The sequence below is a fragment of the Syngnathus acus genome, chromosome 15 (genome assembly GCF_901709675.1).
Source record: "Syngnathus acus chromosome 15, fSynAcu1.2, whole genome shotgun sequence".
NCBI classification, from domain to species: domain Eukaryota; kingdom Metazoa; phylum Chordata; class Actinopteri; order Syngnathiformes; family Syngnathidae; genus Syngnathus; species Syngnathus acus.
Window position 1 is genome coordinate 5,063,093 of NC_051100.1, and position 26,105 is coordinate 5,089,197.

At 42.9% G+C, this 26,105-nt stretch overlaps 4 protein-coding genes and 1 long non-coding RNA gene across 8 annotated transcripts in view; 4 read left to right on the top strand and 1 right to left on the bottom strand.

Annotated features, from left to right (window-relative positions):
* On the top strand, nt 1-2,792 carry cacul1 (CDK2 associated cullin domain 1). Of its 3 annotated transcripts, XM_037271228.1 has the most exons (8): nt 1-451; nt 561-687; nt 852-954; nt 1,073-1,168; nt 1,591-1,693; nt 2,085-2,174; nt 2,277-2,415; nt 2,598-2,792. In XM_037271228.1, the coding sequence occupies exons 1-8, from the start codon at nt 130-132 to the stop codon at nt 2,635-2,637; spliced, it is 1,020 nt and encodes a 339-aa protein (XP_037127123.1). In that variant the 5' UTR covers nt 1-129; the 3' UTR covers nt 2,638-2,792. The 3 variants fall into 3 exon arrangements, with proteins under 3 accessions (XP_037127123.1, XP_037127125.1, XP_037127124.1); XM_037271230.1 differs by lacking the exon at nt 2,277-2,415 and having other exon boundaries at nt 2,085-2,224; XM_037271229.1 differs by lacking the exon at nt 2,277-2,415.
* Nucleotides 1,166-26,105, bottom strand: part of LOC119134510 — a 25,725-nt gene continuing 785 nt past the window's right edge. Inside the window, exons 3-5 of the long non-coding RNA XR_005100352.1 lie at nt 25,748-25,877; nt 20,697-20,766; nt 1,166-1,289 (exon numbers count right to left, since the gene is read on the bottom strand). This is a non-coding gene — a long non-coding RNA (uncharacterized LOC119134510). The remainder of the gene's footprint in view (nt 1,290-20,696; nt 20,767-25,747; nt 25,878-26,105) is intronic.
* mypn (myopalladin) lies at nt 4,753-16,430 on the top strand. Of its 2 annotated transcripts, XM_037271211.1 has the most exons (21): nt 4,753-4,961; nt 5,981-7,042; nt 8,714-8,889; nt 9,047-9,086; nt 9,174-9,498; nt 9,578-9,652; nt 9,725-9,866; nt 9,953-9,976; nt 10,315-10,431; nt 10,512-11,217; nt 11,956-12,963; nt 13,032-13,164; nt 13,442-13,522; nt 14,232-14,453; nt 14,528-14,677; nt 14,762-14,841; nt 15,119-15,245; nt 15,323-15,530; nt 15,605-15,770; nt 15,836-15,969; nt 16,052-16,430. In XM_037271211.1, exons 2-21 carry the CDS (start codon nt 5,982-5,984, stop codon nt 16,228-16,230), a joined length of 5,154 nt encoding a protein of 1,717 aa, XP_037127106.1. In that variant the 5' UTR covers nt 4,753-4,961; nt 5,981; the 3' UTR covers nt 16,231-16,430. The 2 variants fall into 2 exon arrangements, with proteins under 2 accessions (XP_037127106.1, XP_037127107.1); XM_037271212.1 differs by lacking the exon at nt 13,442-13,522.
* On the top strand, nt 19,324-19,957 carry atoh7 (atonal bHLH transcription factor 7). The gene has a single exon (XM_037271231.1). It carries the CDS (start codon nt 19,339-19,341, stop codon nt 19,948-19,950), a length of 612 nt encoding a protein of 203 aa, XP_037127126.1. The 5' UTR covers nt 19,324-19,338; the 3' UTR covers nt 19,951-19,957.
* Nucleotides 22,574-26,105, top strand: part of pkd2l1 (polycystic kidney disease 2-like 1) — a 5,603-nt gene continuing 2,071 nt past the window's right edge. Inside the window, exons 1-11 of the mRNA XM_037271220.1 lie at nt 22,574-22,887; nt 23,018-23,131; nt 23,920-24,047; nt 24,130-24,383; nt 24,460-24,684; nt 24,752-24,980; nt 25,057-25,227; nt 25,300-25,481; nt 25,561-25,681; nt 25,766-25,864; nt 25,935-26,056. Coding sequence (XP_037127115.1) covers nt 22,614-22,887; nt 23,018-23,131; nt 23,920-24,047; nt 24,130-24,383; nt 24,460-24,684; nt 24,752-24,980; nt 25,057-25,227; nt 25,300-25,481; nt 25,561-25,681; nt 25,766-25,864; nt 25,935-26,056 — 1,919 coding nt within the window. The 5' untranslated portion in view covers nt 22,574-22,613. The remainder of the gene's footprint in view (nt 22,888-23,017; nt 23,132-23,919; nt 24,048-24,129; nt 24,384-24,459; nt 24,685-24,751; nt 24,981-25,056; nt 25,228-25,299; nt 25,482-25,560; nt 25,682-25,765; nt 25,865-25,934; nt 26,057-26,105) is intronic.

The following is a 26,105-nucleotide window of genomic DNA, read 5'->3' on the forward strand; positions in this document are numbered from 1 at the left end:
GTCGTAAAAATCCCGTCATCAACAACGCCAAGCTGAAAACAGACTCGGGTGCTTGATAATGCACTTGTCGATATCGAAAGTACGTCCACAGCTTTAAATGCCAGGTATCGGTTCACGGCGAAGGTTGGAATGGAGGCTATGGAAGATGATTGTTCGGACGTAAAAGATGACCATAATCATAACTACTGTACGGCCAGTGAGGTCCAGAAGAGTTCAAGCGGACAACTCTGCGACCTAACTCCGATCCAGCAGCCTGTCTGCTTAGCGGTACCGGGAGGTGAAGTGGGGTCAGTTCGGACGGGTTTACTATGCCGAAGCGCATCGGGTTCGGAGTTCATGGACTCGGACTCAGGCAGCGAGTGCAGCGACGTCGGTGGCGAGACCGAATGCGCGACGCCGGGCGGCGCCTCTGGCCAAGACAAACTCACTCTCGACTCGACTTCAAAGTACCGTAAGTTAACGTTCTTCCTGTACATTCACACCCTTATAATGTCTGTGGTAATAAACCATCATAATAAATAACAAACGGTAACCCTTCCCATGTTCTTATTGCTTTGTAGTTCACAATGCCATGGCCGTGGAAGACTACCGCAACAACCACTGGCCAAACCTGGAGAAGGCCATTGAGCGCCTTCTCATCCAAAATCCCACAGACCACATCTCTGTTTCATACTCTCAAATATACAGGTAATGACCCACATACTGTACAGCAAAGAGCTCACTAAAGATGGGATATTGTGATTTCCCAAGTATGTGGAAGCGTTAAGTGTGGCGAAAGCTACAATCAACAATAACAATCAATATTATCGGCAGAAATAACGGGCCCTTGTATGTTTTGTTTCTTTCCACAGTTACGTCTACAAATGTGTTTGCCAGCAACACTCCGAGCTGCTCTACAATGATCTGAAATCCAAAATAGCAAATCATCTACAGCGGGTATCCTCTGAGCTGAACGTAAGCTAAGCGAAACATTTCGATGCAAATACAGAAGTTCTGTCTCTCCGGAGTGTCTCCCAACCCATCAAGTGCAAAATGAAACCAAACTATGTAATACACTTTATATTGTTTCTAGGAGGTTCCACTTGAAAACCTGATTGAAAGCTTCAACACCGCCCTGACACAATACATCACATCTCTTCAGTGTATTGTCCCAGTGTTTATGTATTTGGTAAGTAACTGACACTGACAGAATGCGGCATTTTTTCTATGGATGTGCTAGTAACATACCTTATTTCACAGTATTGGTAATCGAGATGTCGGCCGATTCGAGGCAGTTTTATGATCAGGACCTAGAAATGAGAAGAATAGAAAATTGACATCAATTTCATGCAATTTAATGGAAATGTCTCTATTGTTATATGAGGGTTTTTTTTTTTTTTAAATGTATCAAAAGTACTAATGGTATCGGTGCTTAGTATCTGTGACTACTTGCACAGCTATCAGTTTGACAAAAGTGGTACCGAACATCACTAATATTTTCCATTCCTTCATCTGGCATTACAATGCTGTTCTCCATTTGACATGCATATTTTTGACAATAAACACACGCGTATACAAAATAGACTCCAATTTGTGCATGATTGTTTTCAGAACAAGTTCTACATTGAATCCAAGCTCCATCGTGACCTGAATCAGGATCTGATGAACCTGTTTGCTAATCACGTGGCAGAGAAATATGTCGACACACTGTTGCGTGAGTACCTTGCGTGAATATGGGAAAATCCCGAGAGTGCGTCTGGAACGATGCAGCCTCATTCCAAAATGGACTAAATACATTTTTGTGCACAGATGCTCCTCATTCAGCCTGATGGCTCTTGAGAGGTGCTGCATAGAGGAATGGGCGTAATTGCTCAAAGACACTAGGTGTGCCAAGCATGTGACTTTTATATTCCAAAAGACTTTGAGGTTGTAATTAGGATTAAGAAATGACTGGATATGAATGCGGACGTATGTGGTTTCGTACAGTTTATTTTGGGAGTTTGTGGAGATAATGAACACAATCCATTTTGGAATAAGGCTGCTGGTTTACTTTGCTTGTTTTTTGGGCAAAATTGTCACTGACTTCTCAAGCCTTTTTCTTTCAGCTCTTCTCATTAAAGCACACACAGTGCCCTTCAAAGTACAGCCGTCTACCATGGCCAGTGTGGTCAAAGGCCTCCACAGCCTCCGACCAGGTGTGGAACCGTAAAACAAAGTTGTTACACTGTGTGTGCGCGCGCGTCAAGTAAGTTGCACAAACCCTACATAACATTTATCATTTTAAAATTCTTTTGTAGAGTGGTCCCAGTTGGCACCTGCTCTCTTCTCTGACTTTATTCCTCTAATCAACCCTCCCGCTCTGGAATCTCTGCTATTGGACTACGCCGCTAATGACCAGAAGCTCCAAATGGAGCTTTCAATGAACGGTTTTCAACGGTTAGTTGCGGACTGGAGCACAGTGTGATGATATACCAAAAAATATATATATAATCGACAAAGCTCAAACCAAATTTCATAATTTTTTCTACTACCTTTACAATTCAGTTAAAAAAACAAATATTTTAGAGGTCAAGTACAATTAAATAATGTGGTTGCAAAAATGTGTTTTTGTTTTTCAGGGGTGATCAGTCTCGCAAGAGGGCCAACGATGACTTCTGAGTGGAAAGTGGGGATCTGCATTTAAACGACCCAACGACCTCACTGTTCCGCATGTAGGACAAGGTTCAGGATTGGCTCACGTTTGACGTAGCATCAGAGTCGGGACGGAGCTTGTGTAAAAGGGAATTGCGGAAAGCCGGAGCCAGGGGGTGGCGAAGTGGACAATGTCATGCCACGGCATGTGTCAACAGGCACACGTACACACAGTGGAGGCTCATACATCTTGACAGTTTTGTGTCTGACGTGCTTAAAACTGCATGAACCAGGCGGGCCTATGTTCCTGTGCCTCCCACTTGTTTATACAATCCGAGAGGACCTTTTTTCCAAAAACCGGTTACACTGATTGTAGCGTTAACGGTTTGTGTCTTCATGGTGTCTGTTCTGATCAAATATTTCATTCCTAACATTACTCATAAAAATGTCTTGCAAATGATGGGGCTAACAAAAACTCGTGCTGCTAATCACCTATACCAGGGGTGTCAAACTCTTTTTTTTCGCGTGCCGCATTGTAGTCATAACTTCTTTCGGAGGGCCATTATGACTGTCAACCCAAATAAATATATGAGCATCTCATATTATATACAGTAAAAGCTACAAAACAAACTGACAAATAACTCGTTTTCAAATCAGACGAGTAAAAACTGGTCAAATATTAAAAAAAAAAAGACTAAAAGTGAAGACAATTTGCAATTCTAGTAACGACACGAATTTGATGCACAATTTGTCTTCGCGGGCCACATAAATGATGTGGTGGGCCGTATTTGGCCCCCGGGCCTTGAGTTTGACACCGTGACCTATACCGTATGTTTGTAAACCAATCCTTTGGTTACACTTCTTTATACTGTGAAGTCAGCAGCAAGAACACAAAAGAGTGTGGCAAGAAATGGGAACTAAACTGTGATTCTACATCCATGTTGTTGCTTTTGTGTTGGTATTAACCAAGCTATGGTTCGAGTAACACCAAAGAGGATTGGCAGGAAAGTACTTAGTATTGATTCAAGCTAATGTTAAATATGCATGTTTACTTATGTATCCAGATTATTTTTTTATACAAACTATTTTTTGTTTTTGTTATTGAATTCAAAATCTGCATTGTAGACTTGCATGTAGGAAGGACTTTTTAGTCACTAGAGTGCCAGAGATCTTATTTGCCTTATGTGTCATTGTAATCGTACAACAACAAAAGATATGCAAATATTACAACAATGTGCAGGTCGACATGAACAGTCTAAGGTTTTTCAAAACGTCTTTATGTACCTTTTTATTATGTCTGTTCCACATTAGATCTGATAAAAGTTTTTGTGTGGAAAAAAATGTGACATAAACCTTCTATCCTCTATATTGCCTGGTGAGTTGGACACTATCCCAATATTGGACTTTCAGAAAGAGGTTCGTGGTCAATTAAAAGGCACTTAGAGACAAAAAAGGAAAATAAATACATTCTGGGATGATTATTTTTGCACTTGAATGCTCATTTGGAGATGTCACAAACATTAGGGAAGGTTTGACAAGATTCCGTTTGTAAATGGCGTCAAGTCTCACTACTTAGCTGCAACATTAAGGCCAAGCAGATCTGTATAACCGAAAGAATTAAATACAACTGAACTGTACTGAGTGATACATTTCTACACCACTAGAGGGAAACAGCATACCATTACCACACTTTAAAAATCTCTGGTCAAGACTCATGAAACCACACTTCTCCACATTGTGTACGATAATAATAGTCTGCCAATGGTAAACAACAACACGAGAATAAGTATAAGAGGTATACACCTGACTGTCCCACAACACTCATCAGTAATACTTTAAATAAAAACAATACAGAAAATACAAAGAAAGAACCATCTCAATCATTCCAGGTGATTTTGCAGGAATGTTTTGCAAATTGTCAGAGCTCTTAATCAGCAGTGTTGACAGTTGACGGTGTGAGTGTGAGAGAGGCTGGGTAAGGGGCTTCTAAATCTGTACGACGGGGGGTCTCTGGCAGTGCGGCCGAGGTGGAATCCCTTTACAGCATGCTCCGGCTGGCCAATGAGCACGGACGCCTCCCAGACATATGGGCCAGGCCTCCCCAAAATAACCTGCGAGCGCGGCGCTGACAAATGTTGCTACTTTTACTGCTGACAGGTTACCCTAACTACTCGCCTTCATATTTCCCTGTAAACGCCAAGGGGAACTCTGTGCGAGAAAAGCGGAAAAGCTGGGCGGCTGCCTGTCCCGAGGTTTTCCCAGGTGGCAGCAAGTCCAAGACCGGAATCTCCCACTTTGACCACAGGTGCAACCTGAGGATCCACCGGTCCCTTCGCAGAGGCCAGCTGCAGGGCTACTCTGAAGGTAAAAACATAACAGCCCTTAAAGTCATTCCTCCTCATCTTCCGCGCAGAGCCTTTAGAAAATCTCTGACACGATGGACTTAAGTCCACTTTTAGATACAGACTGCGAAAGCCGCTGCTTAATTACTTGACCCCCCCGCCCCAACCAGTTGTGTGGTCCTATGTTTGCGCAGCATGAAAACAAACCTTCACACCTCACTCGGCGCTCCCGATTTACGATCATTAGCGTCACTTTGTTGTTTTGATTGTTGTGTGACTGATCAAACTCACGCTAACAAGGTCACACAAGATGAGGAAGCCGCTTTTCTTTGTTGATTTTCTTCATGTAAACTGAGCCCAGGCTATTATTAGATATGACTTGGTGGGTTTGGAGTCTGTTTGCAAAGGATGAATGTACACAACAGCTGCACCTTCAGGTCCGCTGGAAGGGCATTGCAGTGCGCTGAATCGCGCCCATTTGAGTGTCAGTAGCATATGCTCGCCCTATCTCGTGTCTTTATTCCATGACTTGCTCATGCTTAGTATGAGAAAATTATGCAAGGAGGTAACTTTGCAGAAGTGAGGAACGGGATGGTGGAGTCTGTATCCAATCAAACCTGGCACCCGATTAAGACTATGATGGAATTAGATGAAAATAAAATGCTATTTTTGATCAGATCTCTTGCTGCTGTGTCAACAGGCCTGAAGTGAAAATGGAAGGACTTGATGGTTTTGCTGAGAAAACAACCTCAAAGGACTTTGGGGTCATATCAGGGACCTAATTCAGGATTAACTCAGACACATTGTTGAAACGCATCGTATTGCAATCTTCAGTAGGTGTATATTACACGAGCGTATTTCAGTATGATGTGTGAGAGGATTTAGGTTGCATGTGTGAGAGCGTTCCGGTAATGTGATTAAGAGCGTTTCCTCAGTGTGTAAGAGGGAATCCTGAATTATGGCCCCAGTGTCATCATGTCAATAAGAGTGCCGCGAATCTCAGAGTTCTTTTATGATTCTTTCTCCAGCATGCAAGAAAACGCCGCCGATCCGCCACCGTCGCTGTCTCAGCTCTTAAGGGAGAGCTACCTGGCCGAGGCCCGGGCCCAACAGCGTCACAGCGAAATGAGCCGCTCCGACGCGTCGTCGTCACGCCTTCAGATTTTTGGTTCGCTCAAAGGAAAGGCCGAAGACCCGACGGGGCTCCACGAGAGCCAATTGCCGGACCTGTCGGCGTTCCTCAGCCAAGAAGAGCTGGATAAGAGCGTGAACTTGGCCCGCCAGGCCATCGGACATGAGCCCCGTGACGAGAGGGTAGAGGTCAAAGCCGCCGTGGCTCCAAATGCCTCGGCATCCATTGCTTCATCTACGACGTCCTCGGTTCACCTCACAAAGACCCCTCCGGTTCCTTACGTGCCCTCCGCCACGATGCCTTTTGCACCGCCAGTCGATTTGCCAGCAACACAACCGAAGCTAGCACTGGACAGAAAACCACAGGCGGCCTCCATGCGGCAGGACAACAGCACGAGAAACAATAGCGAAGGTCTAAACCACTTGAACAAGTCAACCGGGAACTCCCCATTTGGGGCGGAGACCCAGTCCAAGAAGGAGTTCCTTAACAAGGCGGCCGACTTCATTGAAGAACTCTCGTCTCTCTTCAAGGCAAACACCTCGAAACGGATACGACCGAGGGCGTGCAAAGCCCATCGGAGTCGGAACCAGAACAAGAGCCAGAACGATGGAACAATTTACTCCGACGGCTCAGATAGCAGAGAGCGCTCGGCTATGCCTACGGACCTGGATGAGGACGGGCCCGATCCCGATGTTAGCCACCAGCCAGAGATCCAGCTAGACTCAGGGATTGGTCATGTGGAGTTAGAGGACAGTAGGATTACTGAGGCGCAGCAGTTTGACTCCAAAGAGTTGGAGGTGCCCGAAAGCTTCATTTTGACACAAGCTCAGCCGCGTGCAGATGAGCCATCAACTGAGCCACCTCATTTTATCCAAAAACTGAAAAGCAGAGAAGTTCTGGAGGGTAGCAAAGTCCAGTTAGACTGCATCGTCAGAGGACAGCCTACACCTGAAGTCCGGTAAGGAGCAAAAAATCTGCAACGCATTCATATCTTCAAACAAAAGTGTGACGCATCAGATTTAATTGCTCATGTGAGTGCAATTTAAATGGACGGATTAATTTTGGGATAATTTAGGCATTTCTGTTGCCGTAAGTGTTGATGTTGCACACCAATGTGTTAAAAAAAAATCAGATATGGTCATTTAATGGTAATCGGGCACTTGGGCCTAGAGTGAATATATGCAGCCTTTGGTTAAACAGAATCACTGCCTCAAATATCTGGAGGAAAGATTAGGCAACACCCTTAACAGTTACTGTGTAAAAATAAGCAAACCACCGATAATAGTAAAACGTAAAAGCAGTTCAACTCAATCTTAACTTTACCGTATTAATGAGCTGCACTGCTACAAATCAACTACAAACAATATAAATATATAATATATCGAAATATATTTACTTGAGATGACAATCGTCTGAAAATTTTAAATTGCTGTAGACACAACAGCACGGAGACGACGTACTACAGTATAGGCGAGGTAGAGGGGAGGAGGGGGCATGCTCTAGGTCGTCCTACTGAGCATTGTTGAGGCACTAACGTATACTTGCGCCGGGAGAATGCGAGCGCTCTGCCATTTTTAGCCTGGACTGCCACAGCGAGCTGTGGTCTCGTCTGATAATGGAACCAACTGAGCTCTTGGCAGCAGCATGAACACGAGTGGCACCTTGGTAAGATGCTTTAATTGCTCTTTAGTGGAAACTTTACATTGTTTCTCCGTTTAATTTTTTGTCGTTGTGTAAGTTGTTTTGTAAAAGTTACTTACTCCCTAAAATATTTCTCAAAGCTTAATTTTATACTATTGACCTGATTTTGGCTTCTCGCTTGACTAGGGACTGTTTCAAGGACTTATTTGTCATTTCTAATTGATCTGATTGGTTGTATTTGTGTGTTGAGAAGTTTGCATGACGTGAGTTTGGTGAGGGATTCTCCTTGCTAGATTTGAGCCGCAGAAAGAAAATAGCTCTGACAGGTGCAGCGAGGAGAAGCACACCAACCATCCTCTTTACTACTCATGTTTTTAATTTAGACTCTTACTCATGACAAATGACTCTTGTGGCAGAACATGCTGCAGTGAGGCATGAAAAAGAATTCCAGTGTGCTTTTACTGGGTCTTTACAATTGGACATTATGAGCATGTAAGTTCCAATCAGTTGAGTTTGACGGCAGCATTGAATCTGATTTACTGACAACATCTCGCCAGGGTCACGCCTCATTCCTCTTTGATTATTGGCTGGATTTTTAGAAAGCTTGAGCACTCATCCACTGAAAATAGATGTTGCGAGGGGCTATTGCTCATGTTGCTGCATAACGCATTGGAAGTCAGTCCGCTGTAAAAATACATTCGTTGAAATTATTATTTATTTTTTTAAAGTTGCTGACTAAAAGTTAGTCTCGACTTTCTTAGAATATTGGAGATGACTCAATAAAAACTGATATGGGAACGTCCATGATCGTGTCTGTAGTTTGCAGTGGTGTAGAATTGCGATAAATACCATACGCAACATATTACAAAGATATCTACAACAACAATAATCGACTTATCAAATGAATACCTTAAAAACAGGCGTCGTTTTTATAGCGAAGACGAGAAAGCAAGCTTCATGAAACAATGTTCATGCTGCCCAATTGCAGGTGGTTCTGTGAGGGCAAGGAGTTGGAGAACAGCCCCGACATCCAGATCATCACCAATGGTGAGCTGCACTCTCTGATCATCACAGAGGCTTTTGAGGAGGACACCGGACGTTACTCCTGCTTCGCATCCAACCTTTACGGAACTGACTCTACCTCAGCTGAGATTTATATCGAAGGTGATTTCCTTACTTGTCATTGAAACCTGTTTGCCCGTTTCTTTGCAGACATCAAAATCACTTTTTGGAAACGGTCACTAGAGTGGTTGAAAAAGTTTGAGAACCTCTGCTTTACAGAACTCGTATAAAATTTTCAAATGCACGTGTGAACCTACAGGTGCATCCTCTTCAGACTCTGAGGGGGAACTACACTTTGAGTAAGTTCTCCTGCCCTGCCCATTTCAATTTAAAGCTGTATAAATCACAATATTGGGAATGTTACTTCTTTGTTTTCATTGTGAAAGGCTACAGGACAACGAACCAAACTCCAAACCACTTTCAAGCCAAATCCCGACAGAAGTTAGAGACTCTTCAACAAATCAAACCGCCGGAGAACCAGCAGAGGAGCTCAGCACCCTTGTGAACCAGAAACTCCCAGTTCCTGTCCAGACGATAACCAACTCACCTCCAAGCCCAGAACTTTCTCAATCATCAGCAGCTTATCCAGAAGAGACTGAAACACAAGACCTCACAGAGGGTCAGTTGTTATCCCAGGCTGCTTTGCTAACAGCCACACCGCAGCTTTTAAACCCGCCGCTCCCCAACGCAGCTCAAACGGCTCAACCTGAGGTAGAACAGCCGAAACACTTTCTATCATTAGCGTTGCATTTATCCTGATAAGATGTTGCTTTTTTTTTTGTGTGCCCAGAATCAAACATCTAGCTTCAACCTCCTGCAAGGCTTCAACGGGCAAGGCACCATGGCCGCCCCTGTTTTTACAAAGGTAGAATTAGTCTTCAGCGGATTTGTATTTTTTTGTTGTGACTAATTAAGTATGTTGTTCTCTCATCTCTAGAATCTGCAAGACCTGGTGGCTTCAGAAGGGCAGCTGATAGTGTTAGAGTGCCGTGTGAAGGGAGTGCCGTCCCCTCGAGTGGACTGGTACAAGGAGGCAAAAATCATTGAAGACTCCCCTGATTTTAGAATCCTTCAGAAAAGTAAGCACAGACAAAACGACTTGGAAATTTCTAGGAGCAACGTCAGAAACCAATTATTGACAATGGTGTCCTTTTTTTGTTTTCAGAACCCAGGTCTCCAGCGGAATCAGGTAGCGCTTTTAGGATTCTTCATTTGTAGAAAATTCAAATGATTGCCTTAGGTATGTAACATGCTGTGCGCAAACATAGTGCTCTGAAGTGTTTAGTTCTTGGTGGAGACTCCTGCTCCTCTTCTGTACACAAGCCAGGGCTGCTTTCCTTTGCCTATGCACCTTATAAGGTAGTCTCTCATCCTGCGTGGAACCACCATGGCAGATCATTTCAACCTGCCCTAGATTCAAATAGACTCAGCTGCTTCCCAGCGTTTGTGTGCTCTCCCTCGCAAGACTCCCGACAGCAATCCCATCCCAGCAATTCCTTCATGTGAGTATCACTTTTGTTTCTCCAGAGGAAATATGTACACTGGTCATCGCGGAGGTCTTTAGTGAAGATTCGGGGATGTTTACTTGCACTGCAAGCAACGCTTATGGAGTAACGTCCAGTACCGCAACACTAAAGGTCAAAGGTAATCATTCTGTTTTCTTTTGGAAAAGGAACTCAGTCATTATGATGAATTATGTTTCTCGTCTGATTTGTTTTTTTCAGGTAACAGTGTTAACAACCATGCAATGAGACCTTTTTGCACTTTAACTGTGGAGCCCACTCGAGTCCAACAACCTTCCACGTCGGGTCTCACCATCCCTCCTGTAAAAGCTCAAACTGAGATTGCCCTGACCAATAACATCAAGCCGCACTCCAGCACCATCCGTCTGGATCCGTTAGTCAATAACACCGTCCGTTTGGACCCCTTAAACACCAGCACCCTTCGTCTGCACCCCAACAACTCCAGCATGCTTCGTCCGGACACCTTGCGTACCGGCCTGCACGATCTGGACTCCAACAGCTTGTCCAGTAGTCCCAGTCTCAACCCTCGCAGTGTTGGCACCCCCAATTTAGACCCGCTCACACTTCATCAGGAGAACACAGGACAGCTGGCTCCACACCCCAAAGCCTTCACTGGACTACCTGCGGTTGAACAGGAAGCATCGGGACCTGACGTCAGTTCCAATCACAAGGCAGGCTCTCACCATCACTATCTCCCCAACCCACCTCCTAGCTCCTGCCTCAAGTCAGGGGTCCTGACAAACCACAAAGACTCACGCTCCAGCTCAAGAGTCGGCCTGCGTGTACATTTCAAACTACCTGAGGCTGAGGAGGCGGAGCCAAATGACACATCTGCTCCACTTTATGAAGACACTTCTGATGAATCGGTCAACAAAGGACCGCCGCCAGTGCTGGCAAAACCCAAGCTGTAAGTAGAGCTACTAAGTTTGTGATAATCAAAGAAGGTTCTCAAACAACCTTTGCTCTGTAAGGTCAGGATCCTAAACAGCCTGCTACAGTACACAAAGATACGATTTTGAATCCCAAATCTCATTTTTAGTCCGCATAATATGAACATCTGACCCTCCCCTTCCTATTCCAGTCCAAATATAAATGCTCCTCCTTCAGCTCAACTATTAATCGCAATTCACTAACCCATGGAGGTAGACCTCAAATGTGGACGTTCAGGCTTTCCAAAACAAAGGATGGCATTTTCTACTTGTAAGTTCACGTGCGTTTCTTATTTTACAGAATTACAATTTCTGCTTATACTGTCATCAGTATCACGTGGTTTCCGATCAACATCCTCAAGAAGTTTAATTGCGGCTACTACCTAGGATTGGATTGGAATTTGATCATTTATTTGTTTTTATAAAGGACAAAACAAGAAGGTGATTTAGTAATTGTGGTTGAATATAATGTAAACTGTGACTGTAAGACTGAATTTAATCTGCATATTGAGAGTTCCATTGTTGGTTTGTGGCCAACTTGTTGGTGGTCCTTAAAAGGGCAGATCATCTTCATGCTGACTTTGGCTCACTCCTCTTGGACTTTACAGGACTGACCAGCCGTAATTCATTGGAACACAGAACTGAGCCTCCCTCATGTTCACCATGTATAGAGTCTTTCCAACTCATCTTTTGTGTTACTTGTACTTGATTGACAGGGACCCGGTGCAGCTCCAGCTCCTTCACAACCAGGTTCTTATGGAGCAGCAACAGGAGGGTGAACCCCAGACCCAAAGCCACAATCAGCCTTCACTCCAGGTTAAGCCAGAGACCTCAAATTCTCACGAAGGTTCATTCTGGTCCCTCAGAGAAAAACGCGATTCGCAGTCTTCCTACCTTAACAACAGCTCGCAGTCGACACCCAAGTCTGGATCTCCCCACACCATGACGGCACCTTCAGCGAGTTCTGCTCCTGCGGTCAACACTCCTCTACGATCCTTTCCATCCACTCCCCAGGTTAAGACGACCTCCCTGGTGACGTTGCCTCCACCTATGCCGCAGCTAAACACGGCTCCGCCTCTCAGCGTGGCACCTTCGACCCAGATGAACACCATCCATGCCTCCCACCTCAACCTGTCCACGACAGTTGTTGCCAGATCAACACCCACACCACAGTTTTCCTCCCTGCCGGTGTCAAATTTCAATTCAAGCTCCATAAATTCAACGGCTGCCTCACATCATGTCACGTCTCCGGCTGCTTTTCTGAGAAGCACCCACGCCTCCCTCATGAATCTAACCGCAACCTCACAGGCTTTCAACTATACCCGACCTAAAGAGTTCATCACGGCTCAAACTTTCTCACCCGTCCGGAGTCCCTCCCCAACTGAATCCCCAGTCCCGCTTCTCCACGAACTGGCAGCCGAGCTCAACTCCTCCTTGGCCAATTCGCCATTCTCTCCACCGACCAGGACCTTCCCCACAAGAGTGCTTCAGTCTCCAACGAGCCCATCATTCATATCCTCACCCACGCCGGGCTCAGCGCCAACCTTAAACAACGCGTACGCTTTCAGAGCCCAGTCGCCTCCGCAGGCTTCCTCGCCCACCTCTGGCAACTCCTCACCAAGCCCCATCCAAAACCCTGTGGCTTTCCTGAGCTCCATCCTGCCTTCCTTGAGTCCGTCTCAGCCTACCAACTCCATGGGCCTTCCCAAAGGGGCACCTTTAGGGTATGACTGTTCGCACTAGAGCCCGGCGGGCTGTCACGTGTTTCAAAACATGTCGTTTGTCTTTCAAGGTTGAAAAAGAAGACACCAAAGACGCGGCTCCCGCCAACAGAAAACATTCGCGAGAGCAAAGAAGCCGTTCTTTATGACCTTGAGAAAAAGCTGCAATGTCAAGAAGATCTTCCCATTTTTGCCCATCAGCAGGTACCAAACACACCTTCAGGTAGTTGAATGAGACAGTAGTTTATTCAACATGTTAGTACAGTATGTTATCACTAATTTTAAACTAACCAATATTGTAGGCTGGTAGCTAGTCTGGCTTTCAACAGTTATGTGGACAGTAGAGCATTTTCCCCTCTTAATTCCCGCTCATTGTGTCCATGTACTATATAACCATGCATAACATTCCTCAGCGCGCTTCTCTATTAGTCGGTTTGTGTGTCGCCGTGGGAGTTCATAACCCATCCCTATCCTCTCGTAGAAGCGGAGTATTGAGGGGAAAACAGCGAGCAGACCCCTTGTTGGACCAAACATTCCAGCTACTGTCATTAACTATGATGAGGTACAAGGATCATCTCATTGCAAGCACTGATCCGAAACGCTAACATGATGACACTTCATTCGGTGCCGGTCGCGTTTGGACACCATTTCTCATGCAATAGAATGGTTTGTCCCGACGTTTGACTGGTAACCATTCAAGCATCCATGAACTAATATATCACCTGCACGAAGACATTTATGACATTGTGCTCATGACTCACTGTTGGTTCAATTCAAATTTCACTCATCTGTCCTTTTAAGTTTCTATTTCCCACGTCCTTATCACACAAGCCAAACGTGACATTAAGTTCTTAGGCTCTTCGACAGCTTTTTTTCTTCTCTTGAATTTTGTAATCTGATGAGTCAGCGTTATTTTGCAAATACACTGTGTTCTTATTGAATTTCTGTTCTCTGTTTTACCCTCTCATCTTGCAGCATGAGCTCTTTTTGTGGGAGGGGCTTTCCAGCAGGCATTTTGTCAAACAGATGCTACAGCATGTTGCCAATAAAGTGGTATTAAGTCATAATATTTATGTTTCGGTTCCAGTATTATATTTTGACTTCAATACCACTACTGTGCTATATCAATACAGTATACGCATGTGATTACTGGATAAACTTTCAGAATCTGTGTGCATACATTCTAGTAAGACGATTTCTGGCAGGTAAAAAGGCAAAAAGTACTTGAAGTTTGCTTTCATGGAGCAGTTTTTCCTCTTTTTTTTTTTTAGGAGTACAAAGTTTCCAATTTTGAGCAGAGATTAATGAGCGAGATAGAGTTCCGCTTAGAGCGAACACCAGTGGAGGAGTCAGACGATGACGTGCAACACGACGACGTCCCCTCAGGCAAATGCATCGCGCCCATCTTTGACAAAAAACTCAAGAACTACAAGGCCATGGAGGGAGTACCTGTTACTTTCTCCTGCAAAGTTGTTGGCATCCCCGTACCTAAGGTGAAACATCGAGTGGTGCGAAAGAGCCCGATACTTTTACGTCAATACCTTAGTCATTAATTATTTGTCAACAGGTATACTGGTTCAAAGATGGGAAGCAGATCTTGAGGAAGAATATTCATTATAAAAAAATAAGAGAAGGTGATGGGACGTGTGCTTTACATATAGAGTCCACAACAGCTGATGACGATGGAAATTACACAATCATGGCAGCAAATCCTCAGGTAACGTAACATCATGAATTGAGCTTCTTTTTCGCAATCTCATCCTTCCATACGAATTCCGATTCATCATTTGAAAATCAACAGGGACGAATGAGCTGTTCGGGTCATTTGATAATCCAAACAGGACCACCCCGGAGCAGAATGACCCCCATTAACTCTCAGAGGTAAGCAAAAATACAGATGTCTCCAACAGGGGTTATAAAAAGTCTACACACCCCTGTTGAAAAGCCAGTTTTTTTTTTTGTGAGACTCCAATGTTGCTCTTCAACCATGTCATTGACTATTGACGTTAACTCAAGGCAAGCTGATGTGTTTTGACCACAAGAGGGTGCTAAAGAGCCACACCACCAAAAGAAAATACTGTACTGCAATATCATTGCAATCTTATATAAAGGGGTCAACCGTTAAGGACTTTCTTCAATCTCTTTCAATTTCTTTTAGGGTACGAACTCGTGTACAGGAAGTTGAGGGAGAGCAAACCCATGAGCGTTTTTTCCGGCCTCACTTTGTCCAGGCGCCAGGGGACATGGTTGCACATGAGGGGAGGGTGTGCAGACTAGACTGTAAGGTAGGTAGCATGTTCTGAGCATCACTTTTGCATATTTGCAGGTGCCAGCCTAAAAACGGCTCCTCATTGCCTTTTAGGTAAGTGGTCTGCCCAACCCTGAACTCATGTGGTTGGTCAATGGTAGGCCCATCTATCCAGATCTTTACCATAAGATGCTGGTCCGAGAAAATGGTATCCACTCTTTGATCATTGACCCCCTGACACAGAGAGATGCTGGCACGTATACCTGCATTGCTAGCAACAAAGCAGGGCAAAGTTCCTTCAGTCTAGAACTCAAAGTTGTGGGTGAGTAGATTTCTGATGAAGTGGTGAATAGACAATAGATAAGATTTGAATTTAGATTTTTTTTTTCCCTTCAGAGAAAGAGATGAAACAACCTCCCCAGTTTGTGGAAAAATTGCAGAACATGGGAATCCCTGAAGGGAACTCCGTCCGGATGGAGTGTCGAGTGACGGGCGTGCCCCACCCGCTTATATTCTGGAAAAAAGACAACGACACCCTTCCCAGGACACAGAGTAGAATGAGGTTAGTAAGATCTTTGCCGTACATTCCAAGAGAAATGGTGAAAAGCAACTATGCTTCTGCTTCAGCATGCTGCAGGATGCCACGGGATACGTGTGCCTCCTCATCCAGCCAACCACCAAAGAGGATGCTGGCTGGTATACAGTGTCAGCCAAAAACGAGGCTGGGATTGCGGCTTGCACCTGCAGGCTGGACATCTATGGTACGAAAGTGAGCAGTACCTAGATAAAGCGTCAGCGGCATTACTGAAGATTACACATGTGGCCATGTATTATGACCTTCAGCACAGTGGCATCAGAGCGTGCCGGCGCCCATGAAGACGACGCCACGTGGGGTCAGCCGTTACGCAGCTCTAACAGGCCAAGGGCTCGACATCAAATCGACCTTCCCCACATCGGAGACGAGCCCCTTCCTGTTTTCCAGCTCCCCCGCCGAGGCTACGCTGGAGAGCGAGGAGCTGTGAGGAGCGCCTCCTTGTGGAGGGGAGGGAGAATGTTTACCTACATGGGTCGTTGTGGGATTTGTGTGACGAGTTTGAAGTGAGACACTCGGAGCAAAGAGTGATTGTGAAATGATTGTGCCATTTGCTAGCACAGTGTCACCATTCCGGTATACGTAGGTCATATCAAGAGTGTTTCACAAACAGGAAGAAAAAAAAAAAAATGAACACATTTGCCAAGTCTTAGCTTATGAGCCAGCTATGGAGTTGAATTTTGCTCTCCAACAAGTTTGAATGATTAACATTTGTTTTTTGTTTTTTTTGTAGTAAGTAAAACAAAAAAATATACAATCTGTTCTCGAAGTAGTATATTTTCCCTTGCAAAAAACTAGTTCTTCTAATTTATAATATAATTAAATGTATATGAAAATTAATTTATTTAAAGGAATTTGGGAAATATACTGTATTATTTAAATGGATGATTTAGCATCAGATTGTTTCAACCCAAGTGCATTATTTATGTGAATTCATTAGGGTACCGATTCACCTTTTTGCACCATGTTTTCCATGTGTATGCATGTTGATGGCCGACAATGGATTTTTTTCACAGTTGCAAAGTGTTTTGTAAGTCGCCGAAACGGGATGTCTGAGAGAAGTGAAGTCAAAATTGTTTTAATTGAAACCGATCTTGGCAGTTACAATGATTACTTTCCAGAGTTTGGAAAAATATTGACGGAAAGATTCAAGCACCTACTCTACTTCTGTTATGTTGCACACTGTAAAATAGTCTTCAGAATAAAATTATATTTATTCAAATGAGTCAAAGTTTTTTTCTGTGCACTACATCAAACATAACCCTTAATCACTGAAATTTCAGATTTCTTTAGGGCTTTGTTTTGACTATCTCAAATTCAAAACAAACAGGAGACTCCAGGAGCCAATTAAGCATAGCTAATGAGTCTAATTAGAAGGGAAGAAGGTTCAAATAGGCATAAAATTACATTCACCTTACTTGACCCAATTAGACTGTGAGCCTCATTTGACCAGCTGCCAGGTCGAGTTGCTTGTTGGCTGTCGCTTGTGTGTGCTGCAAAGTCATAAATTTATAATGGGAAAATAACAGTACTCTGAAGGGGATTTTATTATTATTATTATTATTATGGCTGTTATTATTATTATGAATAATATTAATACAGAGGTGGGAAACATTATTATTGTTGCTATTATTCAATAATGTTCTCATCTTCAACTTGATGACCATAAACATTCTATTATGTAAATCAAAAATCTCAAACAGGCCTCATAGTGTTAATTCCGATCCATATGATAACAGTTACGTTTTGAATGATGAGATGCAGAATGATGCTCATTTTGTAATAGTAATCTGGAGATGATGACTGGATTTATGAGACACTTTCTCCCGGGCTAACTAAAACATACGCTTTGTGTCTTAATCTCCATTTCTCCATCAGGGGATGTGGATTTAATGCAGAATGTGTATCTGTTGAGGCTGACGGGTCACTCGTCAGTTGTGACATATGGCTTTTGTCAACACGCCACAACTGAGTCGTAGGTGCTCAAATGAGCCAATCATAAAACGAGTTGGAAGAGCATGGCCTCATCTCAGACGACGAGCCCCTCAGACAAGACAAGCAGCAGCTGGCAAACTACATCAATCTGTAATCAATGAACCAACTGGTAGATGGGATTATATGCCTAATTGCACAGCTAACCAGTCCAGCCCAAAATGACCAGACAGCATCAGCTTGACCCAATAGGAGAGACAGCCTTTATACTCGGCCTCCACGATGATTAATCATTCAAAACTTGCCTCTACACCCAAGTCTGGAGTTGCTCAATCCGAAGCTAGGATTGCATAAATGGCACAAATAGAGCAGCGGCAAATGTGCACAAAGACAAGACAATAATTTAGAAAGTTCTAAAGATAATAGGCATTGTGTTCTCATGGGATTTTGGTATGAGATTTTATTAGAAGAAAAAAAAAAAATCATTCATGGCTGGAATATTTTAATTATCACTGCAAAACCCCTCACATAACTGCCTTAAAAATAACATTAAAAAATGATTTAAAAAAAGCAAATCAAAAAAATTGTCAACGTTTTGTTAGATCTGACTAAAAACTAAACGCTATCCCTTCTAAATTCTTTGTAAAACCTGCCGCTAAATTGTTGCTGAATTTCCATCACAGATTGTTTTTCCTCAAAAAAAGATGATTGTTGTATTATATATATTTAATCTATGCATTGTGCCCCTGAATTCTAAATGAAATGTAACCAGATGGGAAAGACGAGACAGACAAATGATTCTGTCGCTCCCTTTTTTTCTCGGCTTGGTACACAGATCAATTATTTATTCCCCATCTCCATCTGTACTTAACATGTATGCCCACCATATTCTAAATCATTCTGAATCCAAATATCAATTATTATAACTCAAAGAGTATTAACCCTGAGCTACACGGTGAACAATATCATTTCCAGGTTTTGGTGCAATAATCTGGGCACCGTGTTGTCCATATTGTTGAAGATCTTTAATCCCCAGATTTTCAGACAAAATCCCTCGGGTTACAAAGCACACTTACACTTGTGTTGCCTCAGGCTAATAATCAGATTATGAGACACAAGTGGTGAAAGGAGATTTGAGGACGGGCGCACACAAAAAAAAAGCGTTTAGAAATCTCGTTTGCATATTTATTTGTATGGTCTTCTGAAATAAAATACCGATAGTTATTTTTTTTAAAGATAATTAACAAACGAGGAACAATTTTATCCAGTCAGTGTCCAGCGGCTAATTTTAAACTTTTTATATAGTGAGCATCTTTCAATGGGAATTCTTGAACATGATGTGGTTTCATCACAGTTTTACACCCAATAAATAGGAATAGATCCAAACTAATTTTGTTGTCATCTTTATTAATTAAATTCTTTTGCAGCATCAGTTGTGACGAGTTGTGCAAGCAGATGGCAGACTTTGGTGTTTGTGACACATGGCACCGAGTGAAGCCTCGGCCGGAGAGCCCAGCCCGAGATAATTGGAATTTCATTAAGGCTTTTTTGTTTGTGTGTGCCTGTGTGTGTGTGTGTGTGTATTGAGTGTGCATATATACTTTCTATGCATTTGTGTGTATGTGCAGCGAGTGGGTGTGAGGGGGTGGTAGAAGGCAGGGACTCCACCTGCTGCCACCTGTTCATCTGCTGTGCGCCTTATAAAAAGCCGCTCCGTTATGTGCAGCACAGACACCTTGGACTCTTCACACTGTCCGCTTCCAAAGCAAAAGGAGAAAGAGCTTGGGACATGAAGCCTCGCCGCTCGAGCTGCACAGACTCTGGATCCGAATCTTCAGAAGCGGACTCCAAAAGCCCGGAGAAATACGAGTCGGCCACGCGGCGGAGGATGGCCGCCAACGCCAGAGAGAGGAAGAGGATGCAGGGCTTGAACACGGCCTTCGACCGGTTACGAAAAGTGGTGCCGCAGTGGGGTCAAGACAAGAAACTGTCCAAGTATGAAACCCTGCAGATGGCTCTCAGCTACATCATGGCCCTCAACCGGATCCTGACGGACACTAAGAGGAACAACGCTGCACATGTGCAGTGGGTGGACTTGCAATTGGATTGCGTGCAGCCTGACGACTATCAGTACCTCATGAGGTACGATTCCACGGGGCAGGACTATATCAACTCTTCTTTCTCTTATCAGTTTGACGGGCATCAGCTCAACGTATGAAAAAAAAAAAAACAATCTGCCGGTCGGCGTGTAAAACACTCATGTTGTAAGTGGCAATGTGAAACCTTTGTTTTCTCCTATTAAGGAGACCGTAAATACATTTGTATTGATTTATTTCTTTTTTATCATCTTTGTTTGACAAAAGGCTTGTTTTTTTAAAGTCTTGCATATATTTTTGCTAGGATATTGAGCAGGTTCTTCAATACATAGTAAAGATCAGAGACATGTAGTGTAGTGTCATTAAAATGACCAATAGATGTGCAATTGTGTATTTATAGCTGTTTTAAATATACAGTTTTAAATTCAGAGAATTGTAGGTGTTAATTGCACTGTTAAAGCTAATATTGTTGAAGTGAAAAAGTAACTTTCAAGATGGTTTTTGTTTACATGCTAAATTCTAGTTTTGGAATGAGAATAAAATATCTTCTATCAAATATATTCTGCTTTGTCATTACTGTCTTCTATGGAAATTATGATTCTTACTTTTTGCATATAATTACAAATCTATGTTTAGAAGAAAAAAATTGCTTTGCTCAATTGACTGTTTAATATTCAATAGCCAAGCATACATTTGCTTGAGGTGATTTTTATTTTTCATCCACTAGCATTGGAATTTGAATCCCCCCCCCCCCCTTAATAAGCTTATACATCTGCTATCAGTTATTTGTGTGCTACTGAAGACATTGTTATTGAGGAGAGAATGTAATTTATAGGACAGTCTTTATTTGTGCAAGTGACGAGCTTACCTCAGCAGTAATGTCCACTTGCACTGCACCCTGATATGTAAATCCTCCTTTTGTTCACAGCTTCTGTACCCTGAGATAACAGAAACTTACGTCAGCCATGTCATAAAAAACAAAAAAAACAATACACCTTACGCAGCAAAAACCCAAACCACATTAGCATTATTCTTTGAAATAAACAAATTGTTTTTTATTTGTACCTCATGTCTCATGCACACAAAGGATTGTTTACTGCTGGAGCAGCACGACACATTTAAATGGCAATCAGAGCCCATTGTCACAGATTTAAAAAATTTCAATGGGTGGCACAAGCCAGGGCAGCTTAAGGAAGCCTCTGAGCTAGATGCATGGCTTCAGCGGGGGGGGGGGGAGCAAAAATTAAACTCCATTGTGTGCTAATGGCTGTGTGTAATCGCTTAGTTCAGAGTCAGTGGAGCGCGAGCGAGCGGCCAGGGCTGGACCCAAACACTATCAGCTTTAAAAATAAAAGATCCTACAGCAGTGGATTAACCGTAACGCCCAACTGCCATTTAACTGGTGGGCTTTGCAAATTGTTTTGTTTTTGCACAAAACGTATGATGTCCGAAAAAGGTCTTAGAGGTACAATGGTTAATTGTCCGAGGGTTTTAATTGTGAGATGAGGGGGCCATTTTAGCTGGACGTGGCAAACGCTGATACAGATGGTCATAATGACTCAGTGGCTACAATGAATGTTTGCCTACGTATTAAACGCTTTCTGACAGTTGCCATGTCAAAAATGAATAGACGGTAGAGTCAAAAGTGCGTGTCAGTGACACTGCAATTACACTCTTCATTAATTCAGTCACAGGCAGCAAACAGTTGGCAGCAGGCAAAAAAAAAAAAAGAGCATCAACATACAACTTGGTGACACTGCATTATTGCTGATGACAGCAATGTGCTCAGCAGGAAAGTCATTTAGAGGACTGAAACACAAACCAATGTTGCATTTTAAACTGCTGAATTATTCGTAAGACCCTTGAAGACACTAGAGTTGGCAAAATGAATCGATGAATTGACAACTGATCGATTAATCGGCAACTATCTTAACTATTGTTTCTCTTAAATTTGTCCCAATCTATTGATTTTAGCCTGTCAACAGTAATTAATCACTGATTTGTGTCGTCATTCATGAAAACAGACTGATTAATTTTGTTTAATCAAAATAAGAAATTTGAAACTTTTACTCGTCGAATATCATTTGTTGTTTTAATGTTTTTCTATCACCAACTCATTATAAATGAACAACAATAAATGATTAATAAAAAGTAATAAAGGATTCTTCTAATTCTTTCACGCAAAATAAAAGAAATATCCAATGGGATTATCAATAGAATAATCAATTCTAAAAATATTCAATAGTGACATCCCTAGCAGTATTCTATAAAGAGTTTGCCTTCTCTCGATATGGTGTCAATTTTGTTTGATTTATCTTTTAACATTCATTATTATTGCAACTGAGCTATATCGTACCGAGAAGTGTAATATAGCTTCTACTACTGAATACAGAACATTTAAATACATTATTAACATATTTTAATATATTGGAGTTGAGTTCTACAAAACAATGTCAGCACATTCATAATAATAGACAATACAACTGTAATAGTTCTAATAATAACAAAGCAAGACTTCCAGGAATGCGTTCTTGACATTTTCCACTACGGGATAACAATTATGCAAATGTTTAAATTGTCAAGATTTGTGAAATCCATATAAAGCCATCATCATCCCAATTTCCTATCGAGTCAAAATATGACAACAAATGCTCGTGCAGAGAGACGGGCGGCTCCTCCCTCCACAACGCTTATGTCACCTACTCCTTATAACCGTCGGAACACGCAGGTGCTCCAAAACTGCCCGCACTGCCCCCTGCTTCACTTTCCTCTCTGATCCTGCGCTATGAAGAGTCTGAACAACCGTGCCGACAGCCACCTGTCCAGTCAGGTGGAATGCGAGTTGGAGAACATGGGTTCGTGGGTGAACCAGGGTTACATTGGCGACTCGCCGCCCTTGCCTCGAGTCGTGAGCACAGACTACAACCCGCAGCCACTCTTCCAGGGTTCCATGGAGAGAATGTACAACGTGGACATCCCAGGCCCTTTGCCAGAGGAACCACGCTCGGCCGATAAAATCCCGGTGAAGAAACGAAGAGGCTGCTGCTCTTTCATTAAAGGTAGGACTATTATGAACTTGGCTGCTTCTACTTGAAAAATCCTCTCTACCAAGACAGTGATCCGTCACAAATGTTGTGTTTGATTGATCCGAGAACAGAACCATTTTCTTCTTTTCAATATTCTTGGTAGGCTTGTGGGGTACGACATTGACTGAGAACACCTCGGATAACCGGGAACTGTTTGTCCGCACAACTCTACGGGAGTTAATGGTCTACGTGGTCTTTTTGGTGGATATTTGTCTTTGTAAGTAATCAGATCGACACAATGAATGCGTTTGTGCCTGAAATGTGGTTATTAGACAAAGGTGAATGATATTTATTCAGAATGTGATTAGTATTAGGTGCATACAAGCAATGACTAACAGTAGGCCCATGTTGATACAACAAATTGATTTTGATCCCAAAAGATCACTTAGTTTAGTCAAGTTTGTTTGACCCCAAAATTTAGAACTGTCACAATAATTCATGATAAAAATTTCAGACAAATCTGTTTTATCACATGAGCAAGGCTGTCCAAACGTTTGACTGGCACTGCAAATTCAAAACTGACCGATTGATTTTGAAAAGTGTCCAAAAATTGGCGCTTTGAAAAAGAATTGAGAGCATGAGTGAAAACATATCAAGGAAATTGAGATGGTTGGCTTACCCCCAAAAAGTCCTGCTACCACAAATGCCCCCCCCTCCCCCCTTTCGTCAAGCCAACCATTAGTCATGAAAGGACCATGACCACAACCCTTTTGCCTTTTAGCGATAAGAGCATTTGGCCTCATCTTTTGTTTCTTTGTCCGTGTAAACGTTGACATTGTTTGATGAGGCTATTTGCGTCAGGCCGGCGTGCTCTCTCCTCAAACAAATTACAGCCTCTAATCTGGACCCATCTGATGCTTGCAACATAAATACATCCAAAGAACAAGTGTCCAATAGATGGCACGTCTTATCTCGGGAGGGCTGAATGGACCGAGGTTTAAGGAGAGCCTGAGCAAAGGCAGATAAGGATCGAGGTGTTAACAACGTCACGATGTTGTCTTTCAGTGACATACGGTATGACGAGCTCAAGCACCTACTATTACACCAAAGCCATGACTGATCTGTTTGTGAATACGGCCGGAGAAAGTGGGGTTAAGTTTCAGTCCATAAGCACAATGGGAGATTTCTGGACTGTGAGTATTTTGTCTGGATGGATTTCATCATCAGTTGGAAGCAATTTTGATGATTTCAACTTGTTTCTGTATAAACAAACAGTTTGCTCAAGAACCATTATTGGATGGCCTCTACTGGACTAAATGGTACAATAACCAGTCCCTGGACAGTGGAGATCAGTCCTTCATCTACTATGAAAACATGTTGCTGGGAGTTCCAAGGATGAGGCAGATCAAGATCAAGAATAACTCCTGTAAAGTTCATAAAGACTTCCAGGATGAGATCACAGGATGTTACGATGTCTACAACGATAAGAAGGAGGATGATCTCAACTTTGGTCTTATCAACGGCACGGCGTAAGTCACACCTCCTCACGACAGATTCGCACTGCACTTAGTCTTCTTGAGATGTTTATCCTATCCTCCTCTGTAGGTGGAACTATCACACTGAGAAAATGATCAAGGGTTCCTCCCACTGGGGGTTGCTGACCACCTACAGCGGCGCCGGATACTACCAGGACCTGGGTCGAACCAAGGATGAAAGCGCAATTGTACTAAAAGATCTAGAGGAGAACCTTTGGCTGGACCGAGGAACCAGGGCTATTTTCATCGACTTCTCCACTTACAATGCAAACATCAACATGTTCTGTGTCATTAGGTACAGACTGACATCCAAATTGATTGATTGCTATCCCAATTTGTGTTTGACGTCAGTCTGTTGACAGGTTGGTGGCGGAATTCCCGGCAACTGGCGGAGCTATTTCTTCCTACCAGATCCGAACAGTCAAACTGATTCGCTACATCAACTACTGGGACTACTTCATCCTGGGTTGTGAGATGGTCTTCTGCTTATTCATCCTCTATTATGTTGTGGAGGAGATTCTCGAGCTTCGAATACACAAGTTCTCCTACTTCAAAAGCATTTGGAACATTCTTGACATCGTAGTCATACTGGTAAGAACATTTTGTTCAGAACAATCGTTCCACGTTTCAATGAGCTTCAAACAATGACCAAGTTTCTCATTCCCAGCTCGCCATTGTTGCCATTATTTTCAATATTTTCCGTACGGTCAAAGTGGACAAGTTGCTCGGCAAATTGTTGGACCAACCCGAAATCTACGCTGACTTTGAGTTTCTGGCATTCTGGCAAACACAATACAATAATATGAACGCAGTCAACTTGTTCTTTGCGTGGATCAAGGTAAAATACTAGAGTAGGACTCTCAACTTTGACATTTGCCAACATTCCAAACTACTCTTCTTGTCTATGTAGGTCTTCAAGTACATAAGTTTCAATAAGACAATGACTCAGCTGTCCTCTACACTTGGTCGCTGTGCCAAAGACATTGTGGGGTTCGCTATAATGTTCTTCATCGTGTTCTTCGCCTACGCTCAACTCGGATATTTACTCTTTGGTACAGAAGTAGAATCCTTCAGCACCTTTGTCAAGTGCATGTAAGTGATATATCCAAAACAGCAACTTGAATCTGTATTGTGTGTGAACTAACCAGTCTTTCCATCTTTTTTCCTGCAGCTTCACCCAGTTCAGGATTATTCTAGGAGACTTTGATTATGACGCAATTGATCGTGCAAACAGAGTCCTTGGACCGATTTATTTTGTCACATACGTTTTCTTCGTTTTCTTCGTCCTGCTAGTAAGTAAGCCGTCCTGCTACGCGAGTCATTTGCAAGGAAAATATCAGTGTGTATGTAGAGCTTACCGTTTTATATCTCTTCAGAACATGTTTCTTGCCATCATAAATGACACATATTCCGAGGTGAAAGAGGAACTGTCGTCCCAGAAAGATGAGCTCCAGATCACCGACATCATCAAACAGGTAACAGAAATTGCTGGAAAATAGAAAAGTTCAAATATGATCTCACATGGTCTGGGATTTTACCAATCAGAGTTACATGAAGACATTCATGAAGCTGAAACTTAAAAATGAGAAAATATCAGACGTCCAGAGAGCTCTACGCGCGGGGTCTGGCGATATTGAATTCAAAGATTTTAGAGAAACTTTGAAAGAGTAAGTGGAAAAGATTCAGATGATTCCTTGCAATAGTAAAGTTTTAAAC